Source organism: Sceloporus occidentalis, unplaced genomic scaffold (genome assembly GCF_023333645.1).
Source record: "Sceloporus occidentalis isolate IW3139 unplaced genomic scaffold, rSceOcc1.0.p SCAF_1, whole genome shotgun sequence".
NCBI classification, from domain to species: domain Eukaryota; kingdom Metazoa; phylum Chordata; class Lepidosauria; order Squamata; family Phrynosomatidae; genus Sceloporus; species Sceloporus occidentalis.
The window spans coordinates 108,406,033-108,425,226 of record NW_028316981.1 but is presented as its reverse complement, the minus strand read 5'-3'; the positions used below and the strand labels follow the sequence as shown (position 1 = coordinate 108,425,226).

The 19,194-nt window shown below is 41.9% G+C and overlaps 1 protein-coding gene across 2 annotated transcripts; it reads left to right on the top strand.

Annotated features, from left to right (window-relative positions):
* The first annotated feature begins 7,434 nt into the window (after positions 1–7,434).
* Positions 7,435–9,629, top strand: LOC149321945 (forkhead box protein I1-ema-like). Of its 2 annotated transcripts, none has more exons than XM_089504808.1 (2): positions 7,435–8,005; positions 9,355–9,629. In XM_089504808.1, exons 1-2 carry the CDS (start codon positions 7,435–7,437, stop codon positions 9,627–9,629), a joined length of 846 nt encoding a protein of 281 aa, XP_089360934.1. The 2 variants fall into 2 exon arrangements, with proteins under 2 accessions (XP_089360934.1, XP_089360859.1); XM_089504733.1 differs by having other exon boundaries at positions 7,435–8,008; positions 9,076–9,629.
* Positions 9,630–19,194: the final 9,565 nt, after the last annotated feature.

The window sequence follows — 19,194 nt, the reverse complement described above, 5'->3', positions numbered from 1 at the left end:
AGTGAGCAATTTAGAAGCTAATCGTCAAAGCCTACATGTGGCTGAACTTTCACTTACATGACAGGCAGCCTGCTTCAAGTCCACTATTCAGGAATCATGCACCCCTTGAAAAAAAATTCCAGCTCCATCCTTGTGAATAGTTCCTTTCTTTTCACTGATGTTGAGCCATCTTCAAACTGGAGAAACTAATAACTGGTGAATTTCTTCCCAAGGAGATTTTATGCACCAAAGTATTATATGCACGGGCCAAAAGGGACAACACTGGCCAATAACCCTGGGCCAGGATTGGGCAGATGGGACATGGATCCATTCAGTTTGGCGTGACCTCGGCCCTAAAGGCACTTGATCTGGTTGTTTGTGGCAGAGTTTCTCAGAAACTGTGCCACAAGAGCCAGCAGACAAGATGGGTGCTGCTTCCCCCACTGCTATTCACTGTTGCAGCCTGTGATATGGGAAGGAGGCACCTGGCCATATGGGTGAAGTCAGGCACGCTGTTTCCAGCTTTACCGTCTATGGCATGGGTGTTCACGATTAGCAGCAGCAGCTATGGCATGTAAGGGTGTGTGTGGCAGAGACAGCTCCCTGGTGTGGCAGTCAATGTCACCTGTCACTGCACTGGGCCAGGGGTGGAAATGGGCCAGAACCACACACAGGATACCATGGGTTTTGCCTGAGCCTACTGGGAATAAACAAGATTCTGCCCCCTCACTTTATCTTTCTCATGTTAATCAATTGAGTGCAAACTACTTTTGTCCTTTGCAGCAGGAAGGTGAGGGCAAAATTGGGAAAGTGAGAGGAGGAAAAAGAAACTGGGATATTTTAGAAGCAGCTGAAAAGGTGAGATAACAGAGGATTAATTGGAACAGTCCCTACCAAATCAGGACAGTTGGGGTATGTGGTATGTCTATGTTAGAACAGCTGTACCTATTGAATATGCTAGCTGCAAATGGAGGAGAACTTAATAATAATAAATAAAATAAAACTTTTATTTTTATCCCGCTTTTCTGTGATGAAACAATCAAAGCAGCTCACAACATATTAAAATATCCACATTTACAAAATTATGTCCCAAATTCCCTCCCTTAAAACAGGATTAGACATGTTACAATTAACCAACTTCATTGGTTTTCTTTTGTTTTAAGGCCTTTATTTATATTTGCAAATAAATATATTTGCAAATATAAATGGAAGAAATGTTAGGTTTTAAAAATTGAAATGTGGGGGAAAATGAAATAGTAGATTTCCCCATCCCTAGCATGTATATGAAGATTTTTGTGATTGAAACCTGACCTGTATGCAAAGACAGCCTGTCACAAACAGAGGTTACCTTTTAGCACAGCTGGACACTGTTTTTCTATAAACAGAGAGTTTTGGGGCAGGGAACATTCAGTCGTGCAATGAATTCCTTCTGATCTGGAGTGGACTAGTCCAGTACCACATAATTCTTCTGAATGGCTTGTAGTTGCAAAAAGTAACTCTTCCAAATTTGGAGCAAACTACTGAGCAGAGTTCTAATTAATCCTATCTTTAATTTATTTTATTGGCATTTCCTATCAAGGGCATTTGATAACTGCACTTAAATTCACAATCAAATAACTGCAGATCTCCAAAAGAATTTCACATCTCATCCTGTGCTACAATATCTCTGTATCAATTCATTTGTTCCTCCAGCATGGTGGAACTCCTTTCTGATCTTCTCATTCTGGTCAGCCTTCAGTTGGGAAAATCACAACCTGTTTATTACTGGAAGAACCTAGAAAGATAAACTCAGTGACCCACTGGTGCATTGTAGGAGCAGTATCTTGGCAATTTTTACAAAACTTTATTGAAGAGATGTGAATTCCCGACAATTTCATCCTTGTATGTAAGAATGAATAATTATAGTAGTTTTCTTCCTGCTGCAGAAGAAAATAAAAATTCTTCCTCAGTATTCTCAGATGGGGACCCCCAAAGAATTCCAGGTTTGGTAGGCTATATTCATGGGAAGGGAATGGCAAAGTCATTGCCTAAAAAAAAAATTATATGAAATAGATGGGATTACCATAGGGCAGTGATGGCTAAACTTTTAGAGACCGAGTTCCCAAACTGCAACCCCAAACCCACTTATTTATTGCAAAGTACCAACATGGCAATTTAACCTGAATACTGAGGTTTTAGTTTGCTCTTTTGGGGGGAGTGGATGGGAACTCCCCCCCCTCCAACCCCCACATGCTGCCAAACCACTTTTCAGACTAGAACATGGAGTGGATTACTGCCATGTATCCTGTTGGCCTTGAAAACAGAGCACACCCCCAAAGAGAGGCCCAAAGGGGGAGGAGGAGCCTTGGAGTTTGGGGGGCCCAAGGGGAGGGAGAGCCCCAAAAGGGGGGTTCCCTCCTTCTGCCCTCCCCTCAGGCACCACTCAGAGGGGCTCTTCCCCAAATTGGGGGGGGGGGAATTCCTATTTCAAGGGGCCACTCTGGACATGCATGGGCTCCCAGTGGAGGGAGGGGCATAGCCTGGTGAGGTCCCTCCCCTTCTTCATCTTGCAGCGGCAGTAGCAATCGACTCCCTTCCAGCCCGTTCCCCTTTACCTCCTCACACACCTTCCTGCTGCAGGAAGTGCTGCACTGCATGCCCAAGCTCCTCACCCAACTGGCACCATGAGTCAACGCCCCGCCCTTTCCTCACTCTTGACAAATGAGGAAATGGACTGTGGTTGAGGGTCGGCCAACAAGAGATTGGGGAGCCTGAAGCTCCCCACACACACACACATTCCCTCCATATTCAAACATCTCCAAGTGTTGTGGATAAATTATTCTGTAGAGGAAAAACATGTGCACTGACATCCTATTCAGCAGTTACAATATCATAAGCTGGACGCCAGTGATGGTGAACCTTTTAGAAGCCAAGTGCCCAAACTAACCCAAAACCCACTTATTTATTGCCAAGTGCCATGTCCCTCTGACTTTCTAGTAAGAAACTCTGGCAAACTCTGTGCTGGGCCGACGGCATATGTGCCCACAGAGAGGGCTCTGAGTGTCACCTCTGGCACGCGTGCCATAGGTTCGCCATCACTGACCTACGCTATCCTAACTTTTGGGCATTTACATTTAGGGCCATGAATGACTGAATGTAGCCTCAAAAAAGTGGCAGAGACCTGATTGAAATTATTATGAGATAAACAGTTGTGGCAGGATCCCTGAGGGACACTCCAGCTGCCTATTCTCAAAGCACTCCATGACAAGGAGCACACAGGGAGCACCTCAGAAATGCTTCAGTCAGGGTGCTGTCATGTTCTATCATAGTAGTTATAATGATGATGATGATGCAGGATCTGAGTCCCCCACACGTGTGTGTGTGTGTGTGTGTGTGTGTGTGTGTGTGTGTGTGTGCCAGTGTGGCATAGTGGTTTGAGTGGAGATCAGAGTTTGATTCCCGGCTTGGCTCTGAAATCCTCTGGGTGACTTTGGGTGACTCTCAACCTCAGGGGAAAGCAAATGCAACCGTCCTCTGAACTAATCTTGTCAAGAAAACTCCATGACAGGGTCACCTGGTTCACTGTAACCATGTTACAGCTGCTGTAAGTTTTGCAAAATCTGGAGGTGGAAAGGGAACGTTTAGTTATTCCAGAACATAGTTTGGAAAGTTACTTTCTAAAAGTAATTATTTCCTCTCCCCTTTACAGTGTTTTAAACAGTAATATGAAGCTGCAACTCATTCTGTTACTTGCTGCATTGCTCATTATTTTTCTATTGATTTTATTTACTATTTTGAAAGAACAAAAAAGACTTAGGATTGATCATAGAGGCGCGTTACAGACCATGCCTTTGGGACGACCTGTAGGTGCTCCTTTCCCCACTGGATCGGGGCCTCCACTGCCACAGCGGCAGCCTCTGAGGCCCCGATCCGCCGCTTTCCAGGCCACGGGGAAGCAGCAAAAGGCCACTTCTCTGGGGCCTAGAAAAGGGTGTCCTTGGGGCTTCATGCCCCAAGGACACCCGATGGCGGCGGGGACGCGGAGAAAGGGGCCACTCAGCCCCTTTCTCATTTGCGTCACTGGTGCAGCTGTGTAGAGGCTGTGCCAGCAATGCATATCGTGGAAGGAGCTCCAAAACAGAGCTCCTTCTGGGGGCGTGGAAAGGGCGCCCCAGGCACCCTCGCGTGGCCCCACTATGTCACTTCCGCACCGCCCTGTTTGGAGGCCACACGGTCGTGACATAGTCAAGGCAGCCCCCATGTGGAACAGGCGCCGCCATTTTGTACGTCCTGGGGACGTACTAGGGTTAGGTGCGTGCGTAAGGCATGCACTTTCCCTAACCTTCGTACATCCCCAGGATGTACTTTACGCCCATCTGTAACGGGCCAATATGTCTAAAAAGAATGGTATATAATTTCATAAATTTATAGTAAAGGGCTTCTAAATGTCCTTTCAAGAGTTTTTAGATCCAGAGAGTCAGCATCGTGTAGTGGTTTGAGCACTGACCTACAACTCTGCTGCTGATGATTGAAATCCCCACTCAGCAGTGAATCTATTCAGGGTTTTAGCCTGAAGTTTAAAGGAGCTGTCCAGGATGCTGATTTTATTTATTTTATTTAGTATTCAACACTTGAGGGTCAGTGTAGTGTAATGGATGGAGCAGTGGACTAGGACTCTGGAGACCAGGGTTCAAATCCCCACTGGGACATGGAAACCCACTGGATGCCCTTGGACAAATCACACTCTTGGCCTCAGAGGAAGTCAAAGGCAAACCCCCTCTGAGCATATCTTGTCAAGAAAATGGTATGATAAGTTTGTCTTAGGGTCACCGTAAGTCAGAAGCAACTTGAAAGCACACAACAACAGAAAGTGGTACTCATGATAGTACTTTCTCTCTTACTGTTTACATTACATTGGATATAACTTCATTGTATCCTCATTGCTGTGTAACTTGTGACTTGTTACTTCCCCATTCAGTACAGGAGAAAGGATTGACTTTGCTTATGGAAGCACAGTATGTGCAGGTGTGTGTGTGTGTGTGCTGTCGACTCACCTGTCAACCCGTATTTCATAGGTTTTTCATAGGCAAGGGATACTCAAAGGTAGTTTGCCATTACCTTCCTATAAAGTATATAGCAGTCTAAAGCAGCCATTATTCCTTGGCAGTCTTCCTTCCAAATACTAACAAGGCCTGACCTTGTTTAACTTCCAAGATCAGATGGGATTTTGTTGAATTTTTGCATTTTTGAATCATATTTGGAAACTATCTTACATGTGTTTTCATTTGTGCCAGATGCCACAAGAGAGAGAAGTTCTGATTTTAATGTATCAAAGAGCAACAATGTAATGTCTTTACTTTCAAATTTTTGTCAAAATCTGTCAATAACTCTGGTATTGTGTTTGTTGCCTCAGGCTCTTATTTGTTGCTGTAGTGTGTCTCCAAGTGATTTCTAACTTATGGCAATGCTAAGGGGGTTTTCTTGGTAAGATTTGTTCAGGGGAGGTTTGCTATTGCCTTCCCCTGAGGCTGAGAGCATATGACTTGCCCCAAGTCACCTCTCTAAAACAAAACAAAACAAAACATCTACAGCTTTTTGTAACAAGGTTCCCCAGCTTTTGGATGGGGCAGAGGTTATGTACGAACAGAAATTCAACAGGTATGGCTGTGAGGTACATGTGGTGCTTCCAAAGTTGCTGGACTCCACATCTCATAAGGCTCAACCAATATGGCCAGTGGGCAAGTATCACGGATGTTATAGTGCAGAAACATCGGGAGGGCAACAGATTTATTGCCCCTGGATTTGAGAAAGTAATGGCAAAAACCTCTCCTGCTGAATTGCTCCATTTCTGTTCCTGAATTTTTGTCAGTCCACAAAACAAATGGGTCGCAACAGTTTTATTAGGTTCTGAAAAAATCTTTGTGGTAGGAATGATAACTAAATAGCCTTCAGCATAAAGGAAGAAAACTAACAGTGGATCAAATGTTTTTTGATGAGACAGAATTTAGTGTCATTATTTAAAGTAAACACTTTGAAAATCCAAACACTAGCAGCATGTAGACCTGATTTTGTGAAATTGCAACTCCCGTCTGCCTAAATCAAAAATGTGCTTGAAGTGCCTTCTTTTTGTTTGCTGGGAACCTGTGCCTTTAATAGTTGCATGGGAAGCAGGCATTAAATGGATTTTGCTTTTCTCATCACTGTGGCTGCTGCCACAGTGCTTTAACTGCCATGCTTCCATCATATGAAATCCTGGGATTTGTAATTTGTTTGACACCAGTTCTCTGACGAAGAAGGCTAAATATCTCACAAAACTACAAATTTCCAAATTTTATAACATTGAGCCATGACAATTAAAGTGGTGCCAAACTGCATTAATTCTGTGGTGTCAGCACAGACATTTGTGAAATTTTTGTTGCAAATCATGCAGCTGTTGAAACCATTGAATACTTTATTATATTTAAACCACCACCTCTCTGAAAATACTTGCTTTTGGATTGTGTTCCATAGTTTGATTGGCAAGTGATCCAAATATAAGAGCCTCTGCCTCACAACCATTTCCTCTTGTTAGTGGGATCAAGACATCAATAAATGAGAAATAATTATGAAAAAAGTGATTTATAATTCAGTTCTATGAACACTTACTTGGAAGTAAGCCCTCTTCAGCACACTGGGACTTACTTCTGACTAACCTTGCATTGGATTGCACTTCTCATACATTCGTTTCCAAATGTTAGTCAAAAAATGTTATTCAAAAATGTTTCAACAGAATTGTTTCTTGCTGCACCAGCTCACTTATTCCCAGAGCTCAAAAAAGTTACTTGGGAAAGTATTTTTCTTTTTGTGGGTGAGGGATCTTGAAACTCACAGGTGAAGAAAGTAATTTTTCTGAACTCTGCTTATATGATTCTATGTTTAATAAATGCTCTTAAACATGTTTTTCAGAGTTAAAATTGTTACTATTCTTAAATAGGAAATTTTAAAATATGTCTGAATTGGAAAACTGCTTGGTATCCTAGAATTAAAACTATATTATCAAATATAAATATACTATATTAATTAACATAGTATTAACAACTGTGTTTCCCTTTACATTTGCTTTTATGTTTAATTGACTTTAAAGGGGGAAAAAAAAACTTCTGACTGCGTCAACTTTATGTGCAAGGCATTTTCAGCTTTCTTACTGTCTGTCATAGGAGTGGAAAATTCCTTCATTCATTTAAAAAGATAAACAGTTGTAACTTTCGAATTTGGTTAATGTGACATCTATTACTAGCTTGGGTTGTCAGCATTCCAAAAAAGGGATATCACCCTGATCTCCAGCCTATCAGGATGCACTAGGCTGAGCCTGAAAAGTAAACCCAAACACGTACAGGTGTATAAGTACCTGAGCTAGCTAGCCCAGATGATGCACCTGTCTAAGGGAAAGGAGTCACACAGGTGTGTTGTAACTTGGTTGACTGCCAGAGCTAGATTATGAGCTCATTTGATCCACAAATACACTCACCACCGCGCTGCAGCCCGCAATTTCCAAACATCGGCCAAGAACCTCCTGAAATGAACATCTACTATGAAAATTTCTTTCATCCTCAGAATGTTCCTAGTCCACAGAGGCCTACAAACTTTGAAACTGGGGACTACAATGCTACACCCAACCCTTACTTATGGCTAAATGGACCTTCCCTTAATGCTCCACCTTACCTTCCTGGATCCAATGGTAGTCCATACATTCCACCATCCTACGGAATGCAAAGGCAGCTCCTGCCGAACATGCATGGCTTGACGGGGAATGAAATGGGCTGGCTCCCAATGCCATCTCAGGAGGAGCTGATGAAGCTGGTCAGGCCACCTTACTCCTATTCTGCACTCATTGCCATGGCCATCCACGGAGCACCAGACAAGAGGCTGACACTCAGCCAAATCTACCAATATGTTGCTGACAACTTCCCCTTCTACAACAAAAGCAAAGCTGGGTGGCAGAATTCCATACGCCACAATCTGTCTCTCAATGATTGCTTCAAGAAGGTGCCCCGAGATGAAGATGATCCAGGTAAGAAGGCTTCTTTGCTCTTCATTCTACCTTAAGAGGGCCAGTGACCGTCGTGTCACCCCAGATATCTACAGCACCAGAGTATGAAGCTGATAGCAATGATAAAGCCCATTTTCTTCTCTGTGTAGCTGGAAATGGTAGGGATGTTGATGCTTGCCTCTTCATTTACTAGATGATCACTAAAATCCATATCCCTTGGTGGTTATGAATACCCCTCTAAAACTATAACTGTGCTTGTGCAGTTATCTACATGGCAATAAGCAATTAATAGAAATGAGTGTAGAGCTCTGCCAAAATAAACCAAATTGTTATTCTGAAGTTTTTTTTATCACTTTGTACTTAGAAAAAGCTTCTTACCTTCCAACGGTGTTTTTAAACTGCTGTTCCTGGCAGCATGCGAAGAATGTTAGTAATTAGTAAACTTCTCTATCAATCCCCCTTTTTAGTACCTTAATCTATAAGCACTGGTAGGTGACACTATGTCTTGAAAACTTTTACCTGTAGATAAAAGGTACAGGCTTGTAAACCACGCCAGTTTTTCTTCTAGTTCTAGGGTGATCTAGTGCTAGCTTGCTTGTCAAGTTACTTGGATTGCCTGGTTTTGTTTCATTTTATCCCATTTTGTGAAGAATTCACTTTCTGGGTCAATTTAACTGTTGCTCCTTTTAATTTCTTGGTGAATGGCAAGGTGATCCTTACAAGCACCCTCTCTGTTGTCTAGCCTGAAGTCAAATACTGTCTTGTCTCAAGTGAATTTTTTTGATGCTAATTAGGGGTCTGTAAAATATTTCTTGGGGTGGAGCAGGCTCTTACGTCTGATAAGCAAAAACTCTAGGAAGGTAAAGTCCTGTTTTACCTCAAGGCACCCTGGGCAGGGCTGGCTGGTTAGGATACAGACATATTTGAATACAAACGGTTTGACTCTCTCACCCAGTCTCTTTAAAAAATAAAAAAGAGGGTGTTACCCACTGTATTGCTTTTTCTGACTTCAAGCCAGAATATGCCCTGAGAACCAGCTCTTTGTTGGCTGTGATTGTATTTATGTTTCGTTGCTCTTGTTCTAACAGGGAAAGGCAATTACTGGACTCTGGATCCAAACTGTGAGAAGATGTTTGACAATGGAAACTTTAGGCGGAAGAGGAAGAAGAAGTCTGACTGCAGTGCCAGCACGGCGTCCCTTGCTTCTGACAAGTCAGAGGATAGTGGTCTCAGTGGAAGCCCCAAAGCAGTAGAGCACCAAGACATGTTAGAAACCTCCTCATCTGGAACTGAGAGCTCACCTGAAAAGAGATCTCCACCACCATCATCCACCACTCCTTGTCTCAATAACTTCCTATCCAGTATGACCGCTTATGTGAATGGCTCTAATCCAGTGAGCCGCTCAGTGCCTCTAGGACTTAGCACTGACACCAGTGACAAAATGGGACAGAATATGGTAGGATTCAACTCATACTCTCCTCTTTCCAACATCCCCACCCATGGTAATGGAGAGTGGTCCAATTCCATGTCTTCTAGCCATCTTGGCTACAGCAGCTCAGTTCTCAATCAGTTCAACACCAGTTTCTACAACAGCCTTTCTGCAAATAACACTCTATATTCAAGAGAGGGAACTGAAGTGTAAGAGGGAAAGGCAGATATTCTGAGAGGAAAGTGTAAGATACAAAGGGACAAAAAATTGGAGAAAGCTGCATCGTATTAACTCCACACCTCTGGTACCTCTCAATCTAATTTTATCAGACAAACTCAAAGGGTTTTTTGTTAGCACAGGTGTTTCCAGGTGGTGGTGGTTCTCACAGGCCACAGTGGCTTTAAGCTGCACCATGCAGTTCTAACCTTCAGAAGATTTTTGGTTGCCTTAGGCTTTGTACAGTGGAACCCATCTTTTAAAATTCCATATTAGTCAGTGGGTGAAAAAATCATGGGTACTATACTGTCTACCACTGAATTAGAATAGAAAGATCACTTTACACATACAGCTGTCTTGGAAAAAGCTATCCTTTCATTTCTTTGTCACCATAATACAAAAATATGAATAAATATATAAAAATAATATTCATTAAATGATCTCAGTTATACTTAAGTCCAAATGTAAGGCAAGCTCCAGTTCTTGAAAGCCTTTTTGGGGGATTTAAATATGATATCTGCTGCTACCTTCTGAAGTATGCATGTGTAATCTCATGGATCTGGTGTAAGGTGATATAACAAAGAGAAACTGTGGAAGAGGGCAGCGAGTTCAGCAAACATCAAAGAATACATTCTCTCTCTCTCTCTCTCTCTCTCTCTCTCTCTCTCTCTCTCTCTCTCACACACACACACACACACACACACACACACACACACTCTCAAGAATCCATCTTTTAATTATCATGCTGCTCTTTCCCCTAATATTTAAGGATATGAGGAGGAAGGAAAGTCTCTGAATCACTGTCTGGGACTTTCAAAACTCATTTTATTTTTAAAGAAAGTTATAAAACTCAGTTCACAGTTGGGGAGGTGTAAGTGGCAATATGTGTCAGAATCTTCTCTGCTCTTGCGGTGTTTGTGGTGTATATGTGAGCTGGAAGGCAAAACATGATTTCTGTTCATCACCATTAGAACAAAGACAATGCACCTAAAATTCAAGAATGGTTTTGGGCTGGTGGTGAGGGTGTTGATTGTGATGTGCAGCTGGAGGGGGAAGCCTTAAACCTGGCTGGCTGTTTTACATTTCAAAATGTATTTCTTTTTCCACTGTAGTAGTATAAATGAAGCATTTGTTTTTAACTCTGAAATTTAATTTATGCATCCTTTTCCTATTCAAAATATAGTACTGTAAAGCATAGGAAGAAGACAGGGGAAACATTTTTCTTCTTCCTGCTTTGTAGTCACATTCTCTCAAGACTTTTCTGGTGTTGCAGGAAGGGAAACATGCTAGTTTTGGAGATCCAGAGGAAAAAAAGGATGGGGAAACCCATTTGGTCTTTCTTTCTAATCTTCCATCCCTCCTTCCTTTTCTCTCTCTATTCTTACTTGCCTGTGGGCTTCCAAGAATGGGATGGAAAACTGTTGGCAGAAGTGAACTTTGCAAAAAGCTTTCAAGTTACACTTCTGGCCTACAGGAGACAGATGTTAAGCAGTCTTTACAATATAACCCTTTCCATGCTTACTCAGCAGTAAATCCCACATATGTAAGTGGGGCTTACTCCTTTCTCAAGAGTGAATTAGGGTTTCAGCCTTAGCCACTTACAAATATTCTTTAGCAAGGTTGCCAAGTGAGCCTTGATGTATTACAACAAACAAAACACTGTTTCTTTATGTTTTTTTTAAAAAATGTTCTTTGTATTTTGGATATGGTTTCATTGTGGGGGACATGCAGGGATGTATTTTTAATAAAATATTTGTATGAACATCTGTGTCTGCATGTGATGTGCTGGAAGTATAAAATGGGTGCCAAACCAGTTATGATGAAAATGGATTCTCAGGACATTATTCTGAAAGCAAGTTCTTTTATAGTGGTCAAATTTGCACAGTCTATTGGATAAAATACAGTGTAACACATTATCATTCAGTGGGTTGAAAAATCATGTTTGCCCACTTGATCTTTGTGTTTAAGCCCAGTAAGTTGCACACCTTGATTACAAATGAAGATTTATCTCATAGAATGGGACTCAAATCTCTAGTGAGTCTGCTATACAGTTTACTGCATGCCCACTCCCAAATGTAAAGCCCACATAGGCTGTGTGCAAAATGAAATGGCAGGATAGCTCACTGCTTGACCTAGGTACAGCCACACTGCAGAATTGAAGCAGTTTAATCATCCTGTGGGATCTTGGGATTTGTCAGCAACCACTGGTGCCTCACCATAGAATCATAGAATCATAGAATCGTAGAGTTGGAAGAGACCGCAAGGGCCATCCAGTCCAACCCCCTGCCATGCAGGAAATCCAAATTAAAGAATCCCCGACAGATGGCCATCCAGCCTCTGTTTGAAGACCTCTAAGGAAGGAGACTGCACTACACTTTGAGGGAGTTTGTTCCACTTTCGAACTGCCCTTACTGTCAGGACGTTCCTCCTAATCTTGAGGTGGAATCTCTTTTCCTGCAGCTTGCATCCATTGCTCCGAGTCCTGTTTTCTGGAGCAGCAGAAAACAAGCTTGCTCCCTCCTCAATATGACATTCCTTCAAATATTTAAACAGGGCTATCATATCACCTCTTAGCCTTCTCTTCTCCAGGCTAAACATCCCCAGCTCCCTAAGCCGTTCCTCATAGGGCATAGTTTCCAGACCCTTCACCATTTTAGTCGCCCTCCTTTGGACACGCTCCAGTATCTCAACATCCTTTTTAAATTGTGGTGCCCAGAACTGGACACAGTATTCCAGGTGGGGCCTAACCAGAGCAGAATAGAGTGGCACTATTACTTCCCTTGATCTAGACACTATACTTCTATTGATGCAGTCTAAAATTGCATTGGCCTAGTTAGCTGTCGCATCACACTGTTGACTCATATTCAACTTATGGTCTACTTGGACTCCTAGATCCCTTTCACACGTAATTTCATTCAGCCAGGTGTCCCCCATCCTATATCTGTGCTTTTCATTTTTCCACCCTAAGTGCAGTGCCTTACATTTCTCTGTGTTGAATTTTATTTTGTTACCTTTGGTCCAGTTTTCTAGTCCATTCAGGTCATTTTGAATCTTGATCCAAACTACAAATCACAGTCATGACAATTAAGGTGATGTCAAACTGCTTTAATTCTTCATTGTGGCTAAACTCCTAGCATCACTGGTTGACTATGGAAGAGCCTTGATGACTCATTTCCCCCCTGAAATCAGTGGGATTTGGCTGTATCGTGTCTAGCACCAAGGGTGTGTCAGAAGGCAGTATATCAATATAAGGTGTGAATGAGTGGGTGTACCTGCTTTCAACACTGTGGAAAGCTGGGGTCCTGCCAAGGGCAAAGGGGCAAATCTAGTTACCTTTCAGCAATAAAGTCTGAGTTGAAAAGTTTATTAAAAATGAAATGACTCCACAATAAAAATATATAAAAGAAAGTAGGTGGATATGTCATGCAACAGAAGCAGCTAAGGTTTTCTCAACATTCTGCTTAACTACTTTTGCCATGCATGAAGATTCCACTAAAGATTTCTATTCCATGGAAGTAAATGGAGATTCTGTATGCATGTGCGGGCACACACACAGAGGCCCTTCTTCATAAAGCTCTTTGTTTTGGCATGTTTAGTGCATGGCTTTGGGGGCTCAGTTAACCTGGCAAAAGCAGGGAAAGGCCAGCTAAGAATGATCTCATGTTGTAGGTGTTTTGCACAAACTGAGAACGTCAACACTGGCAAAAAAAGTGGACCATTTGCTGGGAAGGGTGCTCTGGCAAATGACTAATAAGAATATTTCTATCTATCTATCTATCTATCTATCTATCTATCTATCTATCTATCTCGCCTCTCCCTATGGATCGAGGGAGGAGAACAATACAAGTATAAAATTACTAGACTTGCTGTATTCTGATGTTGGGTTAATATGAGGCCCAGAGAGGGAGGTAGCCAGGCTACATGTTCTCTAAGCCTATCCTGTCCTGGACAGACAGTGAGAAAAGTGAGGAACATGAGGAACATGTACTGGGGAGGCAAGGAGGTAATGAGATTCTTTCCTCTAAAATCCAGTTTTCTTTTCCTTCCCAATAGATGCCTCCTGCTGCTGCCCCCAGACAAACTGCTTGCATCTGGATGTAAGGGATGGGATGGTAAATAACAAAATGGACTATGAATAAGCTCTTTTGGAAAGCCCACCAAGTCTCCGCTGTTCTCACTGCTTCATTGGGCAATAGGAAATGTATTGCCTCAGTCAGGGCTTCTTCCTAGCTCCTGCCATGCAGCAAAATTGCCAAAGGCAGAGCTTATCATAATCAGCTGTAGGAATCATTTTATATTGATACCTTTCCCTCCTTTGGCAATGGCCACTTTTTTTTTAATAGTTGTGAATGCTGCCACTCATTTTGTCATTTGATGTACAAGCCTGGGGTCTGGGGTCTGGAGGTACCTTTTCACTTCAGGGGGATTTCTGCTCTCCAGGCTGTAATAACTGTTCTATTTGCATTTTAAAAATAATCATTATTAGTACTACTAAAAATTTTTTCAAGGTCTCCCTCCTTCTTCCCTCAGAAGAAGGAAGGCACTCTCCACTCACCCTTCCCTAAAACCTTTTGTTGCCAGTGATCTTAGTTCAAATTTCTTTCCTATTACCAGATACCCAGGCACACATATATGGGCTCTCTGTGTCTTCTGAGACGGCCCCAATGGCTGTGTGTGCATGCAGCTGTGGCAATGCAACTGCACACACAATGTGGTCCTGAATGGATCCCCTGTGGATACTAAGAGCTGACTGTATCACCATCAGCCTTCTTTGTGCCTTCTCTCTCATCTACCTTAGTGTGGCTACCTTTAATTTAATTTACTTTAAACATTTGTTTCTAATTTCTTTTGTGGCAAAGCCTTCTAAAGGCAGTTTGCAAAATTTTAAATTGGAAAGCTAAAGCAATAAAAATGGCATATAAGTACAATAAGCTGCAATTGCAGCAATAACATATAATTAAAAATAACTTTGCATCTTCCTTCTTCCTCTAATTTCTCTGCCTTTTCTCATATTCAATTTTCCAATGTCTATTTGACATCCATGTCATTACTTTCATCCTTTCTCTTTCCTTCCTTGCAGTTTTGCATGCTTCAGCATTGCTAACTAACCTGCATCAATTCTCCAGTGTGGCAGCCTTGAAAATAGTGGTTCATGACTTCATGCGTTCTATGCCAACCGTGAATTTGTCTCAAGTTGTATCTGGCACAGCAGGCCATACTCTGGACTTGGTTTTCTGTGCTAGGCAGAATAATAATGACCTTGGTGTGGAGAAACTCTCTGCAGTTTTGTTGTCATGGTCAGATCACAAACTGGTAGAAATTCACTTCAGCTTGGAACTGATTAAGATGGTCCACCACAGGAGGCTGATGGAACCAACGGGTTTCTAGCAGTTCTTGTAGTTTTGTGTCACTTTGGCAGGCCATTTTGTCAAATTCCTGACTGATTTCTCAAATGTGGAAACAGCCAAGACAGTGAACACAACCCCTCCCATGGAGTGGAGCCCAATTAGCCCCTTGGTTTTCTGAGGAGCAGGCAATGATGAAAGAAGTGGTTACTAGAGTAACATTCATGTTAAACATGGAACAATCCTGTTCAAAGATAGTCTAGAGTCTATTTCATGGTAGAAGTTATCTTCCATCACACTTCCGTACTAAGTTGCCCAGCAGAGATTTCCCAAGTGGTTAAGAATCCATTACACTCTGGACCATGAGAATAGAATGAAGACTACCCAATAGCTTGAGAGAAAATTATTTGGATCTCTTCTGACTTGGACACTGCAGTTGATGAAGACTTAGTAGATGCAGTTTTGCCCCTGCATGTCCTTTCAATTTGTGCAGCCTGAGCATTTAGACAGGAGAATGAGACATGTGTGCTGGACTCGCTTGCCTTCTTGACTCATGAAAACTATGGAGGAGAGCACTGGCCAAGTGGGTAAGTGCTCTCTGTGCAGCAATGAAGGGTTCTAACATGTCTAAAATGATCAGTGGTAAGGCCTTTGCTTAAAAGTCCTCCCTGAATCCCAGCACACAATAATGGACAATTATAAGGTTTTTCACATTCTTTTCTTGGATAAAGTGCTGACGCATATTTCAGCTTTTCAGCTCCAGGAGTTCCTGAATGGAATAGACTTTCCAAATCCATTTTAACCTAGTCTAATTCATGATTGATTATAGGATTGACACAATTTTGATTATCTTGGTGGATAATAAACAGGACAGGAAGAGTGTGTCATTTTTGATTCTGATAGATCTCTCAATGGCTTCTGATAGCATTGAATTTCTGTGCTAACCACTGTATTAACTTTGGGATGGGATTTGGAGACACTCAACAATATGACACTATACTGTTATAGTGTTATTATTCCACTTTAACTGCTATGGCATTCTGAGGTTTGCAGTTCAGTGAAGCCTAAGAGCTTTGGCTGAGAATTCTAAATGTCCCTGCCTAAACTACAAATCCCAGGATTCCACAGGAGACAGCCATAGTAATTAAAGTGGAACAATAGTGCTATAACAGTGTAATGTGGTATTGTCCAATGGTTCTGATTCTTCTTGAATCAGAAAATGATATCATATAAAATAATAATAGAGGGGTGAAGTCAAAAGGTGGCACTGGGAGATTCCTGTTTGATGTTGTGGCTATTAGTCTGTGGGGCCCCTCAGAGTTCTGACCTGCTCAACATCCTGTTTAACATATATTTTAAACCATTAGGACTATGTTTATTTATTTATTTCCTACCTTCCTCCTGGTACTCAAGGCAGCTGTAACAGTTTCATATTCACCATCATGACTTAGCCATTATTTTGACACTTGCCAGAATTTTAACTTGACATTACCTACTTTACGAGGGATCAGCTGCATGGAAAAGAGGAAGGGTCCTTCAGCACGTAATCACAGCATGGTTGAATGGTGTTTCTATCAACTTTTTTTTTGGGGGGGGGGCAGGCCAGGAGAAGTTACTTAGGAATGAAACAGGCCACCACTGCCAAAGCCAAACTGGGGCCATGGTAAGCACACACCACAGCCCCAATCCACCTTGAAGCCAGCCGAAAAAGGATAGACAAAGATCCTCTCCTTTTTCAGCCAGCAAAAAGCTGGTTTTTCATGCCTCACAGCATCTTGAAGCCAGCTGCAAGGTGCTCCGGTGACATGTGGCATATAAATGCTGTGCCACTGGAGCATCTTGAAGCCACCCACAGCTAAACAGCTGGGTGGCTTCAAGATGTGTTGTGTGTGTGTGTGTGTGTGTAGAATCTAAACACCATGCCCCCATGCTGCCCAGAAGGCAGCTTTACTGGGTCATCTGTTTCAGCCCTTAGTTAAAAAGTTAGCTAAGTACAAGCTGGTATAGGATTCTGGCCCAGAATCCAAACAAAAATTGTGTTTTAATGTTAAACTTAATTTATTGTTTAACTAATTGATTTGCATTTGGCTGTATCTGTTTTTCAATTATATTGTGAGCCACCTCAGGTACCATTATTGGGGGGGGGGGGAGTGGATAAAGAAAAATTAAGATATAATGCATCAGACAGCCCTTTGTAGCTACGTAGTCTTTATCCGCAGACTTAATTATTTGTGGCTTGAAAATATTTTTTAAAAACATATATGCCAAAAAGCAAACCTTGATTTTTCCATTTTATATAAGGGGCCCAATTTTATTATGCCACTGTATTTAATGAGATTTGAGCATGCATGGATTTTGGTATCCACAGAAGATTCTGGAACCAAGCCCTAGTGGGTACCAAGGGATCACTGCATCTACTGATTACAAAATTAAAAGTCTGTCTCTTTTCCTCAAAGCAGTAAGTTTGGAAAGACAAATTGTCAGCCCAGAGCATTCACAGCAAGCACACCAGTCGTTTATGCAGTATGACTCAAGATTCAGTCAGTGCTGTTTAGTCAAAAACCTAGAGGGTTCTTAAGCTTACTCAGAACTGTTTAATTGCTGATTTAGAGGTGAAAGGGCTAATCTCTAGTGTTTAAATTGTCTGCAATGACCTTCCAGCTTCATTCACCCAATTCCAAACACACAGATGTTAGTGTTGACAGGTGTAGAGCTCTCAAAATCTGCATGGCCTTTCACCTCTCCTGGCTACGCTGGGGGAGGCAGGGAGACATCAAGCTAGCAAATGATACCAAGGAGAATCTTTTTTGTTAAAGAGGGTTGACAGCAATCGAAGTCTTTTCCACTTGAATATGTGTTCAAAGCAAATTGGCATATTGTCCTCCACCAGCTCAAGGAGCTGCAAGAACCTGTCACATCAAGTAAATGTACACAGGGTACATGCTCATAGAAGCTTTCATGAAATATTTAGAGCAAGTGATTTCTCTGCCAACAGTTTAGATCTCAAATGCCTTTGATTTGCATTTGGTATCCTGCCCTCTTCTGTTTTGTTTGTTAGTTAGTTTTAATGCTCTAGCTGATATACCAATACTTGAAACAAACAGCTGAATCCTTAGATCCAATTATCTGATGCTAGCAGGGACCCAAATTCCTTTTTCTATGCAGTGATTAAATGCAAGAACAAACCTTCCAAATGTTCAAAGATGAAAACTGGGACGCATGTGGCCAATCAACATCAATGTGATCAAGAAAGAAAGTTATTAATGAGGAAGAATACATGTGTTAGGAGAGGCTATCACAGTTTGCTTTTTCCAGAACCTATTGGGAAGGACAATGGCCTGTTACAGACTGCCAAAATAAAGCTGCTTCGGGTCTCTTTGGAGGTATGCTATTTAAATGATGCATGGGTCCTAAGAGTCCGGAGGTCATGCCAAAGCCACACTCCATTCCTAAGCATCAGAGTGCAGCTTTTGGTGCAGCTTCCAGATTGTTAGGATGCATGCATCATTTAAATAGCATACCTCCAAAGAGACCCGAAGCAGCTTTATTTTGGCAGTCTGTAACAGGCCAATATTTCACCCCTTCCCCTCCTCTCCCTCTTGCTGAGTTTACTGAGTGTAAACTACTTCTACACTTCAAACTAAATGAACTGAAGTAAGCTGAGGACAAAAAAAGGAAAGGGGGAAGAGAAGGAAGAACTGGGACATTTTAAAAGCAGCCAATGGCTGAGAATTCATCAGGACCATCTCTGCCAAAATAATACAGCTGGAAAGTATTCAAGATTATAAGGTGGAACACTTGTCTGGTTACCCTTCAAGTTTTCTACCAGCAGTAGATAAAGAACTCCTGCATACAGGGAATTGATATATTATATACAAAGAGATATTAGCTAAGGAAACTGAGTACAAGCCAAGTTGAAGAATGAAAAGGAACATCATCTTTATTGGAAGCAAGTAGTGGTAGTAAGATCATACATCTGGCACAAAGGAGATTCCCATGGCTTTAAGCAAGAGGCTCCAGGGAGAAGCTTCTGACATTATTGTATTGCAATGAAAGGAGAAACAATAGTTTCTGACCTTCTCCCTGTGCTATGATTTTCATAATAAAGAAAGCCCAAAGCTGCTTTTGTGTGAATACCTCACTAACTAAGAAGCAAGAGTAGTTTAGTTATTAGCCCTTTGGAGAAAAAAAGGCTGCAGCTCTCTTGTGAAGCACAT

Excerpts from the sequence above, each read along its gene's own strand:
- LOC149321945 (XM_089504733.1), top strand. The coding sequence starts at position 7,435 with ATGAGCTCATTTGATCCACAAATACACTCACCACCGCGCTGCAGCCCG. Across the intron at positions 8,009-9,075 it reads CCGAGATGAAGATGATCCAG|GGAAAGGCAATTACTGGACT; the intron begins GTAAGAAGGCTT and ends TTGTTCTAACAG.